Source organism: Silurus aristotelis, assembly GCF_946808225.1.
Source record: "Silurus aristotelis genome assembly, chromosome: 18".
Classification (NCBI taxonomy): domain Eukaryota; kingdom Metazoa; phylum Chordata; class Actinopteri; order Siluriformes; family Siluridae; genus Silurus; species Silurus aristotelis.
In genome coordinates, this window is record NC_139591.1 from 20,861,266 (window position 1) to 20,877,763 (window position 16,498).

Here is a 16,498-nt window from a genome sequence, read left to right on the forward strand (position 1 = left end):
AAACTAATGCCACTGCAATGGAATAATCTGCAAACATATCGTTAACTCGTTGTTGTTGTTGTTGTTGTTGTTGTTTTTTTGTTTTTTTTTTGGGGGGGGGGGGGGGAAGCAGGCAAAACTCCACACACTTATCTAAGTTCAAGATAAAACTGGGGATGTTTTCAAGTGATGGCCCGCACTATGATTACGCAGTTTATCAATCCATGATTCAGTAAAAAGTTACACATTTTACTTTTTTTTCACAAAATGTGGGATCGGCTCAATACCATGAAAGATATTTTAATTATTTCTTCAACTGGAGTATCATTAACTCTTGAAGTCCAAAGTCACCAGTTTTCAAATAAGGTCTAAAGAGTCTCTTCCTGAAATACTTAAATTAATATTTTCCAGTAAAAAAAAAGAAACTTTTTGCTATTCTAACTATATGCCCTCCAAAGTTTTTTGACTGATGGTATGAGTGGACTGTGACCTAATGAACTCGTATCAGGATATAATTATTAATAGAGACTTAAATGCACTTCTGTAAGTCACTCTGAATAGTATCTGTCTAATGCCATAAATGTCCATGTAAATGTACACAAATTTGGTACAGTAAACTGAAGGACAAATCATTATTGTTATGTGATCAATCACATCTACAGAATATGACCCATGGTTTGTGAACACTCCTCGTAACATTTCGGTTCTTTACGTGTTTGATGTTCATCTATTCCAAACAGGTGAATGAAATCAAACTTAATCTCCAAAGCAACAAACAAACAAGGCACTGTACATGAGTTTGTGAAATTTCCACCCTGCTTGGTCTGCCCCGGTCAGCTGTAAGTGCTATTAGTGTGAAATGGGAATGGAGCAGCAAGGAAGCTCATCCATGAAGCAACCGTCCATGTAAACTAACAAAGTGATTGCTCTAGTGCATAGCACATAAAAATCATTTATCTTCTATTTCATCACTCAGTACTGAGTTCCAAACTGCCTCTGTAAGCAAAATTAGAACAAAGCAGTGTATCATGAGCTTCATGAATGGGGTTTCCATGGCTGATCAGCTGTGCACAAGCCTAAGATCATTAAATGTGATGCCAAGAATCGGCTGGAATATGTGAAGGAGTGCATTCTGGAGCAGTGGACACATGTTCTCCACGTGGACTGATGAATCATGCCTTACTACCTTGCAGTCTGATTTATGAATCTGGGTGTAGTGGATACCAGGGGAGCACTATCTACTGGAAAGCTTAGTGCCAACAGTACATTTTGGTGGAGGAGGGTGATGGTCTGGGGCTGTTTTTCAGCGTTTGGACTCGGTTTCAATAAAGAGTTTATGTTAATGCAATAGCACATGAAGACATTTTAAACAACTTTCCAGCATGATCCTGTTTCATCCACAAACCAAGTTCCATACAGACATAGTTTGATATGTTTGGTGTGAAGGAACTTTAAAGTCCTGCACAAAACTCTGGTTTTAATTCCACTGTACACCTTTGGGATGAAATATTAGTTGATGGCACCCAACATCTGAATGGGAACAGAGTCCCATAAAAAAAAAATTATAGCAGCAATGATGGGGTTTCTATATTCATGCCCCTGGTTTCAGAGTGGCATCAAGCTCATTTACTGTAGAATTTGATGGTCATCTAGCTTTTCACAGAATTTTGTCCCTATAATGTACATCACACTACCATAAATGATGCCACATTTAGTAATTCTTGAACTGAACAAAGGTAGCTCAGTTCATAGCTCTGCCCCGGGATTTTTTTCTATAGTGTTTTTTTTAGGTCATGCAGCTCACGTTCACATTTGCAGGGGCTTGTCTAAGAACGTAATCAGAAACTTTTAGAGGGGAAAAAATTCAAAGAAAAAAATCAACTCCTCCTTCTGCTTTCACTTTGCGCATCAGTCTGGTAAAGCGCAGAGCAATAGGAGGCTGCACTAATTGTATTTTCCCATTATGCTTTTTTATTTATTTTTCACTTATTAGGTTATAGGAAATATTATTTAACCTTTGGATGGTCTATTTTAAATAAACGGGCATCAGGTGTGGGGTTTTTTTCCAATATAATTTGGCGTCTGTAGTCGGGAATCTCCTGGACAAAATGCGCGCACGGCGACTCGACGCGGTGTTTTACGCGTGCGCGCACCTGTGTGTACTAAGCTGCGTGCTCCAGGGCGCACGGTGCCAGCGGGACGCAGCGCCTCTCAGGCGGACCATCCAGTGGCAGCACGACGGCAGACTCTTCAGCATCCTGAGTCAGGGCGCGCAGTACGTGCCTCCGGTAAGAAGAAGCGGAAACCGAGATGTAGAGCAGCAGCAGCAGCAGCAGCAGCAGCAGGATGAGCAGCGCAGACAGCAGCCTCCGGCCAGACCCTTGACCGTAATCAGCAGCGTCGATGCGAGACATAGCGAGCCTTCGCACTCGCACGGATCACGCTTGTTGCCCCTGATACGCGCCGGTGCGCCGCGCGGTCGCCGGAACGACACCGAGCGCGCGGCCCCGAGACCCGTTCCGTCTCCGGCGCCTCAGAGGGCCCGTGAGGATGGAATGGTCGGAGACGATCCTTACAATCCGTACAAGTACAGCGAACAGGAGAACCCGTACTACAACTACTACGACGCGTACGAAAGACCGAGACCGAGACAGAGACCCGGATACGGAACGAGTTACTTTCAGCACGGTAAGGACTTTCTCTGGTACTGTGTACTCTGTTATATATAAAGAAAGAATACAAAAGTCTAAAGAAATAACATAACAATGACAGACAGACAGACAGACAGACAGACAGACAGACAGACAGACAGACAGATAGATAGATAGATAGATAGATAGATAGATAGATAGATAGATAGATAGGATTCAGTGCTCGAATGAGTCTTATGGGGGTCCCCAGTTGTTGTGTAATTCATATATTTTTTACTCAAATAATTTAGGGGACCCCATAAGTTTATTTTTTTTACTTGTCATGGGGGTGTCCAGGATTGCCCCCCCCCCCCCCATTTATTACTGACGTCATTACCCCGTTAACTACCACTTATCCATAAGACCTCATCTTATAATGTAATCTTATACTCATATCTTGTCAGCTTTTTGATTTAGTCTGTAATCATCTAACAGGGTCAAGTGACTGTAGTGTAAATAAAAAAGGGTTTAATGTGTTTATACCATAAGAGCACCCTCCTAACTTCCAGTCTAATACTACACCTTTTTATATATAAATCCACACTAACGGTTGGAAAAAGATAAACTTAAGGTGACAAGTGCCAAGGAAAGTTCTGAACATTCTGATTGGACTATAATTTATCTGATCATCACTATACTGGGCTGAATGAAAAATTCATTGGCAAAGCACAAGACACTTTATATGTGTCTAGAAATGTAACAACACTACTAACAATTACATTTTCACTAGTCTGCAAAGTGTAAAACATTTGCAATGTAGCAGTATAAAATCTATTGTGAATAATGTGAATACATATCAATGGGAGCATACTATGTTTGTATGTATGTATGTATTTATGTATGTATGTATGTACACAGAATTGGGAGTGAAAGTGCATACTTTGTACAGAAGTACTGTACATTACGAATATTTGGCCTAATTTATTTAGTTCCTCGAGCTCTGTGCATCGACCATCTTGAAAAATTCAAACTGCACCCCGTTCTAACTGCCCCACCTCTTCCGCTTTTGCAGATTGGCCAGTGTAATTTTACATATCATTTAGTTTCCCAGTGTAAAAAAAAGCCAGTTAAATGACATGATTTGACCCAAATAGGAAGTTCCTACTAAATAAATTTCAATCATTGCAAACAATTACATTCAGTCTCTTATTTATATACACAAAAGCATGCATACAAATGCATTAGGTAGCATTTAACAGCAATGTTTGCTTTTATGTTTAGAGAATACAAAGGTACACACATTGTTCACTCTAGTAGCAGTACAAATACTCATGGTTTTAAAGTTGACGTTCTGACTACACTTTTTTACTCAAGTTAATGTAAAGAAGTTTGGGCTCCGACATGTATTTAAATAAAAAGTATCCTTGACAACTACCTGTTTTAATGTAATTGGACATAATATTAACATAAAAGAATTACAGAGAATAGATGATGATCAGGTGATCAAGAATGTTTATCCTTCTTCCTTGTTGTTAGCTTTGCAGTTTAGCCTATGTTTGTGATGCATGGATAGCCAGTAAATGATACACCAGTGGTAGATTGAAAAAGCAGTGCAAGGACAAGAAATAGTTTGATTGGCTGAAAATTAGAAGATGAGAAGAAATATTGAATTAAAATATTGATTGTGTCACCAAATAGATTGTGTCGCTAACTCTTGTTGTTGGGATAAGATGTTGACATGTTCCACAGGTTTGCCTGACCTCGTGCCAGATCCATACTACATTCAGTCCTCCATCTATGCGCAAAGGGTGCCTATGTACAACCTCCGATGTGCTGCAGAGGAAAACTGCCTTGCCAGGTATTGCACGAAGAAACTAACATGAAACCTTTGAGAAATGAGTTTGCCCGTAAACGGCTATTAAATAGTCACAACGGTATCATATCACATAAGGGGTCTCGACTTGCATTATATTCTTCAATACACCAAGTGAAGCATAATCAAGAATATAAAGTCAAGTCAGCTTCATGCAGTACTGTGAGCTAGATAATATCAGAGTAAAAACATTCATTTCATTTCATTGTTTTCAAAAGATTAGCACTAATTATTTGTCAAAAAAGTAAAATGTTAAAGATAAAAAAAAAAAAACCCTCTACTTTATACCTAGACTTTCCTGTACTAGCTAGCTACATAAACAGCTAAGCACTCAGTGTTTCTAATTCATTTTATCTCTGGTGAATGGTACACCTAAGGGTTCCTTATGATTAACACAAAAGTGTCCTTGAAATGGCAATGCTACTAGTTAGCTAGCAAATGATAGTGCTTGGTTTGACTGTTGCTAGTGTAATATTTAGCTTTGTATAATGTTTCTATGAGGAAAAATGTGTTAGAAAGTATATTAAGTAACTAACAAGAAGATTAGTAAACTGACATTCTGACTGATAACGGCTTTCTGGATGAATCACCATCATCTCCACAAATTCATGCTAGTTCTGTGAAAAGAGGGAGGAAAAAGTAAACTCTTGCGATAGACAGGGCAGAATTTCCCTCCAAGACATGAAAAAAACCATTAGCTGACTGTGCAAGTCATCACTGATACATACTGAAGCTGTCTAATCTCAAAGAAAGACAGAAATAAAATAGCAACGGTATTAGTTTTCCACACAACTTCTCTGCATTAACACACTTTCCAGGAGTGGTTTGAAGTAGAGACCTGTGGCGCAGGAAAGATTCAAGATTGTGTGGCGGTTGCGGAAGAATAAAATCTTTCGCATGACTCCCATAAAATGGTCTTTAAAATCTAAAAAAAGAATAAATTACTAAAAACAACTGAACTGTTTTGTATCTACTGCACAAAAGCAACAATGGCAACTACTATGAAATAAAACTGTTCGAACAGGGTCGGAATGTTCGGTAGACTACTAGAGCACACTGAGGCACAAAGTCTGAAAGGCAAGACAGAGGAGAATCTCTGAGTGCTATAGATATTACTTCATTATTATAGAGAGGAACATACAACACAAAAAAACCTTAGCCTTTGTTTTAATAAGATATCGTTTCAGTTGATGTTCTACGTTCTGAAAAGTTCCTTGTTCATGTCTATGGGAGAAAATTATATATGTTTTTGCGCTGGAGCATGCAGGAGCGGGACGTGTAAGTCTAGTTTGAAGTCTCTGAGAACTTGAGTGATGTCTGATGCACGGTGTTTGGTGTCCTGTTTGTGACGAGCAGCTCAGCGTACAGGTCAAGTGTGAGAGATTACGATACCCGGATGCTGCTGCGGTTCCCACAGCGTGTCAAGAACCAGGGCACGTCCGACTTCTTGCCGAGCCGGCCACGCTATTCCTGGGAGTGGCACAGCTGCCATCAGTAAGTTTCTCTCTGCCTGTTTCTCAGAAGAACTGTGTGTATGTATTTAGTTGTGATTACTCGTCTGTTTTTTCTGGCACTGTTCCAAAGTCACTTTTGTGACTGATAATTGTAATTTTCTGGAACCTAGATGACCTCAAGAAAAAAACTTATAATAGAAATAATTTACTGTGTGTCCTTTGTGAACATACCTCACTCTATAGAACTAAAAACTGTGTTTTATATTGTGCATGAAACAACCAGTGATCTAGTTATAATTAGAGAAGTTAAAGCCAATTTCATAGATAGAATATTACACTAAATTACACATCACACTGATCTCGATGGTGATCCTCCTGTAGTTGCTAAATACACCTGAATCTGTTTCTCAGCTTTTAATGGGCCTCAAACAACACTTAATTAAGTCTGGCACTCTGAGACTAGCCCATAGATAAAAGCTACATGTTTGTTATAGTTATTATCATAGCTGTGTGCAAGTAATGCAAGGTTATCATTTAGTCTCTTGAACCAGACTTTTGGCTTTTCCCTAGAGCTTCTGATATGTCTTATTGGCAAAAGTGCCAAAAACAGCCTCGTTTCACAGGAAAATTGATACGTTTATGTTTGAGTTATGTTTGTTTTATTGGCAAAAAGCCAATATTTCTCATTTATTAAACCTGACTATGAAAAGTGTCAATCAGATTTTATTCACCTGTAAGTAACCAAGTGCAAAAAGCAAATCAGGTTCCTGATCCTGAAGTTTGTGGCCAGAAAAGTGCCAGATGCATGTGTGCTCTGGGCAAAGTGCCTACAACTGACACATCTCTCATTTGTAGATCTATTCCCTATCATACAGTATCTCACAAAAGTGAGTAAACCCCTAACATTTTAGCAACCATTTTAGTATATCTTCTCAAGGGACAATACTATAGAAATATTGACAATAATGGCTGTATGCTGAGTTGTTTTCAGAGGACAGAAAATCTGTACTGCTATAAAAGCTGCACACTGACTACTCTGAAATATATCCAAGTTTTATTTCTATTGTATTGTCCCTTGAGAAGATATACTAAAATGGTTGCTGAAATGTTAGGGGTTCACTCATTTTTGTGAGATACTGTATGATAGGGAATAGATCTACAAATGAGAGATGTGTCAGCTGTGTGATGTGTGATGTGTCAGGACAGAAAAAAAAAGTGTGTCTTGCCTACAGTTAAGCATGGTGGTGGTAGCATCATGGTCTGGGGATACATAAGTGCTTCTGGTTCTGGGAAGCTGCAGTTAACTGAGGGAAATATGGACCAAACGGCAGTTTTCCAACATAATAACGACCCCAAACACACCACCAACATGACAACTGCTTTGCTGAGGAAGCTCATGGTGAAGATGATGAAGTGGCCAAGTATGTCACCAGACCTGAACCCTATTGAGCACCTGTGGGGCTCAAGCGGAAGGTGGAGAAGCACCATGTGTCTAACATCCAGCAGCTCCCTGATTTCATTATGGAGGAGGCAAAGAGGATCCAACAACCAGTACAGCTCTGGTGAATTCCATGCCCAGAAGGATTAAGGCAGTAATAGATAACAGTGGTGCTCATAGAAAATCTTGACACTTTGGACATATTTTGATTGTTTTGACAAGTTTACTTAGGGTGTACTCACCTTTGTTGCCAGTTATTAAGACAATAATAGCTGAATATTGAATTATTTTTAAAGCAAAGTAAATTTATACTGCTGTACAAGCTGCACATTGACTAAAATGTATCCAAGTTTTATTTTTATAGTATTGTCCCTTGGGAAGATATGCTAAAATGGTTGCCTAAATGTAAGTTTTTTTTTGTGTGTGTGATACAGTAGTTATAAATAGTTGTCTGTAGAATTTTGTGGTCTCCAAAGCCTTGGAACAAAATGATGTTTCACATAGGCTCGTGTTAAATAGCAATAGCTCCATGTTGCCATAATGATATGATATAAAGTCAGACTTTATAGAGCTTTTTTTTCAGAGCTTTTTGAATATTCTCAAGCAAACTCTTTCCAATACTTTGAGCAGCTTTTAGATCCTCCCTCATTGTGATAATTCCCAATTCAATTTAAGATTACAAAGTCCCATTCAGATCATATATAGAGGCTGAGAGAAGATCAGGACAAAACCTCTTTACTTATAATATTTAGTTATTTACTTGGCTTAGAATGGACTGACACTTTAATGCTCCTTTGAGAGAAGCTGTATTGTTACAGCTGCTAGACAGCCCAGTTTGTGAAGGAAGAACATTTGGCAGAAATTTTTGTATATAAAAAAAATTCAAAGAGTGCAGTAAAAGCAGATCTGAGCAGGTGAGGTTTTTTCCTCAGAGGCTCCTGCTGTTGTTCTCTGGAAATCGTTACAGAATATATACCCTTGTTTCGTGATGTGAAAAAAGAAAATCAAGTTCATTCATGTCAGATAGTTTTCCATCTTACAAAATGCAAGCAAAAAAAGTCAAATGTACAATATTATACAGCACTGTTGCTATTGAAAATAGGTCATTTGACACTGTTCAGAATGAACCAATCCCATTCAAACATGAAGTAATTATCATACATTTGTCAAAAAATGGATGAGACAGAAAAAGAAATTAAGAAATTAAGATCCTCTTTTTCTGTGGGATTCTGTCTTTGTACTGTACATTTATAGCATAGAAATGATGTGATTTTTTCTTTATTACAGTTACATCTGATTTGCTCATTAGGAATCATTCATATTAATAAATAATAATATTTAATACGTTAAATTTTTATTTATATGTGGACATCAGTAAAGCTGCTTTGTGACAGTGTTTATTTTTAAATAAATCTTAATCTGTAAAATTGAATTGACTGGATTTTTTTGATGTGACTGCCGACGCTATTGTCCTTGTTAAATGCGCATTGGAATGCAGTGACAATGAGCATCAGCAAGCTGGAAAAATAGGGCCTAGCTTTTGGCAAAATGTACATACAAAATATATGATGATCTGATGAGATGGCTGATCATCCAAAAGCACAATAGCTACAGTATGTTGAAGCATGGTGGTGGCAGCATCATGCTATTAGGCTGCCTTTATTCATCTGGTAGTCAGAATAGAGAGAAACTGAGAATCAATCTACCTGAATTTTGTATCCACTTGGGTGAATTTATTTCAACTCGCTTCATGGTCATATCCGTAAATCGGAGTAAGGTACAGATTAAATACAACAGACATTATGTATTCAGAGTAAAAAAATAACAAGCTGTAAGTTTATATAACAAAATGATAAAAAATTTATTGGGGGCAGTGTCTGCATAAGCTCATCTCACTCTGGTTGGATTTGGATGGTGCAGCTGATAGTTGAATAAAAATGTGGTCTTGTCTAAAGGAAAACAGCATGGAGATCTGCTCTGCATACTCAGCCATTCCAGGCACTTTAATGGCTTCTAGAGAATAGTTTTGTACTGATGTCAGCTCGGTTTCACCACCATGTATGGGGTACATATGGCTGAGCTCCATTTAATACAACAGCCAGACACATACGGGCCATTTAGCATCGCAGTAAAATGTGTTTGCTCTGAACTGTGTTTGTTCTTTTCTTATTTGAGTCTCAGGTCTGTTTTAGTCCTGAAAGGCACACAGTTGCAGATACTGTTAGAAATAAACATAAACATAGCGTCAATGTGTAGCGGGCAACCATTTTAGACAACTTGAAAATGTTCTTTCTTTTTTTTTCTTTCTTTTTTTTTACAAATGCTTATTTTTGGCTCCAGTTTTTGTCCACACCGTGTTGATGAAAATGTAGCTTTTTGAAAACAAAAAGTTTTCTCTCCAAAGTGGATAAATTTGAAAACGCAGTTTTCGCACCACAGTGTGAAGTTTTTTTTTTTAAACGATGACACATTTTATGTTTTGTTAATGCACAGTACAGGGGCGTGAGTGTTTTCAGATGTTTCAGTGTGGATGAGCAACTTTTGGAAAACGATTAAAAGCGAAAGTGTGGACGCGGAGATTTATCCAGATTAGTGTAGACATAGCCAAAATAGAGAGACTGTATTTAGCAGAAATGAAGCCAGGCAGTTCCATGGCAGCACCCAAAATACAGTCAAAGCACAATCCTTACATACCATCTTCTGCAACCTGTGTAACTCCCAGCTTTTTTTTCACATTTTTATGGTCTCTTATTTTTGAAGGTATTATGTGATTTATTTATGGTCCAAACTGTGGCCTGGCCATGACCTTTAGCATGGGAGCCACCTCAAGTCCTGACCATATGTACTTCTGACACATTTATTACCCTTGACCACCTCCCCAGAAGTTAAGAGCAAGTGCAAAAACTTAAGAGCAGGTGCATTTTGCTCACTGATGCTTTGTGTGAATTTACCAATTTGTAATATGTGATAGAAACATGTAATAATGGCAAAGGTTAAAAGGTAAAAAGCACCATAAAGATAATAGAGTTTGTCTTTGCACAAAAATCCTTGATTTAACGTGAAATTGCTGAGCAGGTATTTAAAGAACTGTTAGCTACAATGCAAAACTACTAACCAAACATATTTTTGCGTTAAATGTGCCTGAAATAGTTTTCCTTTCTAATATTTACTTTAACTCTTGGTTCTTGGAAAAAAAAAAAAAAAATGCCATTAGAGGTATAAAGGAATATTGCAATTGTTCAGAATACCTACCGCTCTGTCAGTATTTTAAGAATGTACAGCTTGAGCAATTTTTCAAAATGAAAGAAAGCTATTTTTACAGCAATGTACAATTTGTTTTTTTTCCACGTTCGAACCGAAAAATGCCTTTAGTGTGAAAATCTGTGCGCTAGCACTGACCCCTACATATCCCTATGCCTTTCTCCCCGAAGGGACCCTCAACCTCATTTTCAGCGTTTTATTTGGAGAAAAAAATTTCAGGAATCTTAAGTTAACATCGTGTCATTCAAGTAGAATAAGCAAAGAGGAGCCTGACCGCAGAGCTCCTGGTTTACATTTACATTTAATTGCTGCACTGATGCATTTTTTATGCGAAGCAGCTTACAATGGAGACAGGATACAAATGTGCAGATGAGAGAGGAGGGTCTTGTTCTAGCTTGGCTACAACCTTCTAAATGGCTTCAACTTTCTTCTGAGTTGCCCTTATGGTGCATTTTACATCTGAATCTTTTTCATTATTATGTGTCCTTAATTTTAAAAGAAATAAATGTGTCAATAGTCAAGATTTTAAGTGGTCCCCTGGACAGAAGGTCATAAAAAGGCCATAACTGTATCACGTCACGTGATAAAGAAATAGTGATGGATGGGATCTGCCACCGTTTTTTTATTTCATTGGAAAGAACCTGAGCATTTGAAGAAAATGGTGGCGGATAAGCGAATGATTGTACAATAAAACAGATGGTTGTTACACAAATGGCAGAAAGGAATATAAAGATTGTGTGTTGACTGTGTGTTTGCGTACTTACGTACTACGTACGTATGTAGGCTACCACACATTACACATTATTTAAACCAGTGGTCCCCAATTGGTCCTGGGCCGCACAGAAAGAATACATAACTTACATTATTTCCGTTTTATTTATTTTCTGATTCTAAACAATGTTTTATTTTGGAAAATTACCGGATTCTATCAATTTATGTTCTCATGTTCTCACCTTCTCTCAGGATCTTCTAGAGCTTCTCATTCGAACTCAGTAAATTTTTTCTTCACATCTACAATGCTCCTGCTTACACCAGGATCTTCCAGGATTTTGTCCCCAAACAACCGGTGTGGTTGCAGGCTTTTATTCCAGTCAACCCAGAAGCACACTGGATGGTTGGATTGAAGACTAAGACAAACTGATTAAACCACTGGAATCAGGTGTGACTCCTGATTGGTCGGAATGAAAGCCCACAGCCACATGGTCCTTTGGGATAAGAATAAAGACTCCTGTGTTAGACATTGAATCATCACTATTACCATCTATTTTATTAACGTATAAATTATATTATTATATATAAATATATAAATAATGTACTTTATTCCTGTACTGTGACCACAGAGTTGGAGGCACACTACTGTATCTTTGGATGTGGTGGCATTTTCCTTTTACTTGAACTAGGAGACCCAAACTTGTTCCACAATGACAATACACATGTGCACAAAGCAATATATCTTTGAAGATATGCTTTACATGGGATGGAATGGTATATCCTAAGTGGCCTGCTATAGAGCTCTGTCCCCACCCCTCAATGAACACCTTTGGGATGAATGTGAATGCTGATGACATCCCAGGCCTCCTCATCTTACCTACATCAGTACCTGATTGTATTAATTCCCTTTTGGTTGAATGAGCACAATGCTCCAAAATCACACTTACTATCTAGTGGGACATCTTCCCAGAAGAGTGGCGGTTATTATTACAGAAGAGTCTAAATGTGGAATCAAAAGTTTAAAAAGCACATCATTAAAATAAATTTGTACAATTTTTATATAATCAGTTTTTCACATATTGAGGTGTTGACTGAGTCATATTTGTATCCACAGGCACTATCACAGCATGGACGAATTCAGCCATTATGACCTGCTTGATGCCAGCTCTCAATCCCGTGTGGCCGAGGGACACAAGGCCAGCTTTTGCCTGGAGGACACGTCCTGCGATTACGGCTACTACAGACGCTTTGCATGCACTGCACACACACAGGTGACGCAGCTCCACCTTGGCTGCTCCTGTTGTTAATTCATGCTAAATTAAGCAGGAGTCAACATGAGTGAACTTATGTAGAAATTTAGTTTGTAACATGATAAGCTTTTTTTTTTATTTTTTATTATTATTATTATTATTATTAATAACTTCAGTAGAGAAAAAAAAAGGCTTATGAGGGAATTATTGTTTAAGATGCCAACGATACCGGGAACAAACTTGTTTCACAGATTTTTCCCAACGTTAAATGCAAATATAGATGGGTAAAAACTTCATCAAGAAAATTATTGGCAAATTGCATATATGGAATATACTTCTCGTTGGTAACGGTTTATCTTATCAGCACAAGAGGTGCAAAAGCACATTTGCTTAGGGGCATGCAAGATCATGGTCGATCTCTGGTCAACGCAACTCAATGCAACATGTAAATAAGGACAAGTGCATGCTAATAGTGTTTGTGTGTGTGTTTATTGCTGCAGGGTCTGAGCCCAGGATGTTATGACACTTACAACGCCGACATCGACTGTCAGTGGATTGACATTACAGACGTGAAACCTGGGAATTACATCCTCAAGGTGTGTGACATGAACAAGACACCTGTGTGTGTGTGTGTGTGTGTGTGTGTGTGTGTGTGTGTATAATACATTTCTATCTATCTATCTATCTGTCTATCTATCTATCTATCTATCTATCTATCTATCTATCTATCTATCTATCTATCTATCTATCATCTATCTATCTATCTATCTATCTATCTATCTATATATATATATATATATATATATATATATATATATATATATATATATATATATTTACTACTTGCATGCATACACATACATACATATGCCTTACCTCTGCATCACACACACACACACACACACACACACACACACAAACACACACACCTAAAAACTTGTTATTGTGCTTCAAATACTTGTTGCTGATTGGACAGGATGTGTGACAATCTGAAAGCACAAAAACAGATACCTGGTTACCCGGTGGCTCCCCATCATTTGCTCATGTTAGTGGCAAGCAAATGTGGCAGAATATCTTACCACATGAATCAATGAAAATTAATAGAAATGATTTCCTTTTAACAGTAATCATCAGGCATCTAATTTTCATGTGCTGTTTTGTTTCCACGTCTGGTGTGGTGATGTCATTAATCTGCTGTGTGTTTGTTTGAGTTTGTTAATATGTTTATGGCCCTCTGTATTAACATGTACAATTCAAACAATACACTATAACCATCGTTGTTAGTAATAAATGTTTTGGTTTGTTTTTCAGATCAGCGTTAACCCAAGTTATCAGGTTCAAGAGTCCGACTACAGCAACAACGTTGTGCGCTGTGACCTGCGCTACACCGGCAACTACGTCTACGCTTCAGGGTGCCAGTTGTCACAGTAAGTGTCATCTTAATTTTAGACCCTTGTATTAGGTTTTCAGGGTTGTAAAGTATATCACAGACAGTTCTAACAGTTCAGGGATGCACTATACTCTTAAATACCAGTTTGGAATTAATTGGTAATACATTTAAATCATTAGTGAGGAATCAGGTAGGAGTTATTTATACATATAATGGGGTCAGTATTGTGATTATCATGAGATATAACCTGTACAATTAAATATATTTCTAGCCTGGAAATAGCAATGACAAACTCAGATTTACAGCAGCTGAAGTTATAATGTATACTCTATACACCTATCAGGCATAACATTAAAAGCAAATAACACTGAGAAAGTCTCCATCATGGCACCTGTTAGTGGGTGGAATATATTAAGCAGCGAGTGAACATTTGTCCTCAAAATGTACGTGTTAGAAGCAGGGAAAAATGGGCAAGTGTAAGGATTTGAGCGAGTTTCACAAGTACCAAAATGTGATGACTAGACATCTGGGTCTGAGCATCCCCAAAACTGCAGATCTAGCTAGCTAACTAGCAGAAAACTGCTAGCTAGCTAGCTAGCTAGGTAGGTAGGTGGGTGGTTCAGTTCCAGTTTAAAGACATTATAGTTTTTATTTTAAAAACAACAATTATTATGTATATACAAGCCTATATCCATTCAGTATTGTGTAACCTACAGTCAAATATGTCTAGAGATTATGATATTATACATTTTTATATATTCATGGAGATGTCTTTGTGTACATTGGTATTGTTATGCTGTAACTGGTTTGGGTCTATTAGTTTAAATGAAGGGAAAATTTTACGCTTCTGCATCCAAAGACATTTTATAACAATTGTGATGGGACCTTTTCCTCAATTACACAATTTGGTCTTGTGACTCAATCACTTAAATCACTTGCCCATTTTTTATTCTTCGAACATATAAACTTTGAGAATTTACTGTTCACTCGATACTTTATACATATCCCACCATTTAATAGCTGCAATTTTGATAAGACAGACAACGTTATTTATTTAAATTTGTCATTTAGTTTTAATGTAATGGCTGATCAGCATTTTTTTTTATTTTTTTTTATTAGAACAACATATTCTTTTGCATGAGGCATAATCCATAGAGCCAAGCTGAATTTATAATAAATATTACATTTAATCTTTAAAACATTTTTGTTAATTTTGAAGTATTTTCAAGTTGAAGTTTTGTGTTGAAAAAATAAAAAAATCAGAAAAGGACAAACAGTATCTGAGATATGACACTATGTGTGATTTGCTCTTTTTCAGATATTAAAACAAGTTCAGGGCGACTTCACAGATGGCGACTTCACCGATTCGACTATAACGTTAGTCACGATAAAGAAAAGCGGTGGATTTCCACACTAAGTTTGAATACGATATTTCTGATTCAATAATCTTTTGAAACTTAGCACATATTACAAGATGAAGCTTAGGTGCAGTTCTGTCTTTAATGTTTTTTTTCCCTTTTGGTTATTTTTTTTTTATGAATTGAGATGTCACGTAAGACGACAGACATATTTTAATATAGATTATAAAATGTTTACAAATAAAAGTACCTTCCAGCTGAAGATTAAATGGCTGTGCAGTTTACTTACCATCAAGACCAAGTGTAACTCAGCTATACAGTGAAATAGATTAAAGGCTGAGTCTGTTCCACGCCAGACAAAAGTCAGGTCTTTGCGGATGTCCAGGACTGTCCACTATATTTGTTTATTCTGAGAACTTATTTGACAAAAAAAGCTCATATTACTGCAAGACATTTATTACAGGAAAAACATGACTTGAATAAATCACTTTTCTTTCTTTGAATCAGGCTGAAACTTTTATTTGAATAGTTAGTTTCAACAGGAAATTACAGGTGTGAGCTGTGTGCATTCGAACTGCCAAATCCATGACTTATAAGATTCATCAGGAATCCTGTCCATGTATTTATGTGTCCAAAAATGAAATAATGTTTTACTTGCCTGTTACAAAAATAATTGATGTCATTCAGAATTTGTTTGGATTTAAAACATTACACAGATTTTCCACTGACCACAAATCAGCTGTCATCCAAACTACAAGATTTGTGTATATACTTTGCTTCTATGATGGCAATGTATCTAACAGGTAATGTCTTACAAACACCAGCGAGATTCATCTAAATGCATAACGAAATCAACACACATACACACACACACACACACACACACACACACACACACACACACACACACACACACACACACACACACACACACACGTATGCCTTAAATGATCCCGTTTGTCTGGGTGAAATAAACATGTTGTCTACAATGAATATGAAAATAAGAAAAAAAAAATAAGAAAAACCCCAGAACAATTTTTTGAGTGGGTGTATAGATCAGAAAATCTAGTGACAGCCCTTCCAGAACGGTTAATAATTATAAGAGCATTTGGCAATATAGTGTATTTAGACACTAATAACAGTTACGCATGTAT

At 37.3% G+C, this 16,498-nt stretch overlaps 1 protein-coding gene across 1 annotated transcript; it reads left to right on the top strand.

The window, feature by feature from the left end:
* Window positions 1-1,792: 1,792 nt before the first annotated feature.
* loxa (lysyl oxidase a) lies at window positions 1,793-15,847 on the top strand. Its single transcript, XM_083568808.1, has 7 exons — window positions 1,793-2,667; window positions 4,359-4,467; window positions 5,839-5,976; window positions 12,461-12,617; window positions 13,097-13,192; window positions 13,908-14,023; window positions 15,305-15,847. The coding sequence occupies exons 1-7, from the start codon at window positions 2,088-2,090 to the stop codon at window positions 15,309-15,311; spliced, it is 1,203 nt and encodes a 400-aa protein (XP_083424934.1). The 5' UTR covers window positions 1,793-2,087; the 3' UTR covers window positions 15,312-15,847.
* Window positions 15,848-16,498: the final 651 nt, after the last annotated feature.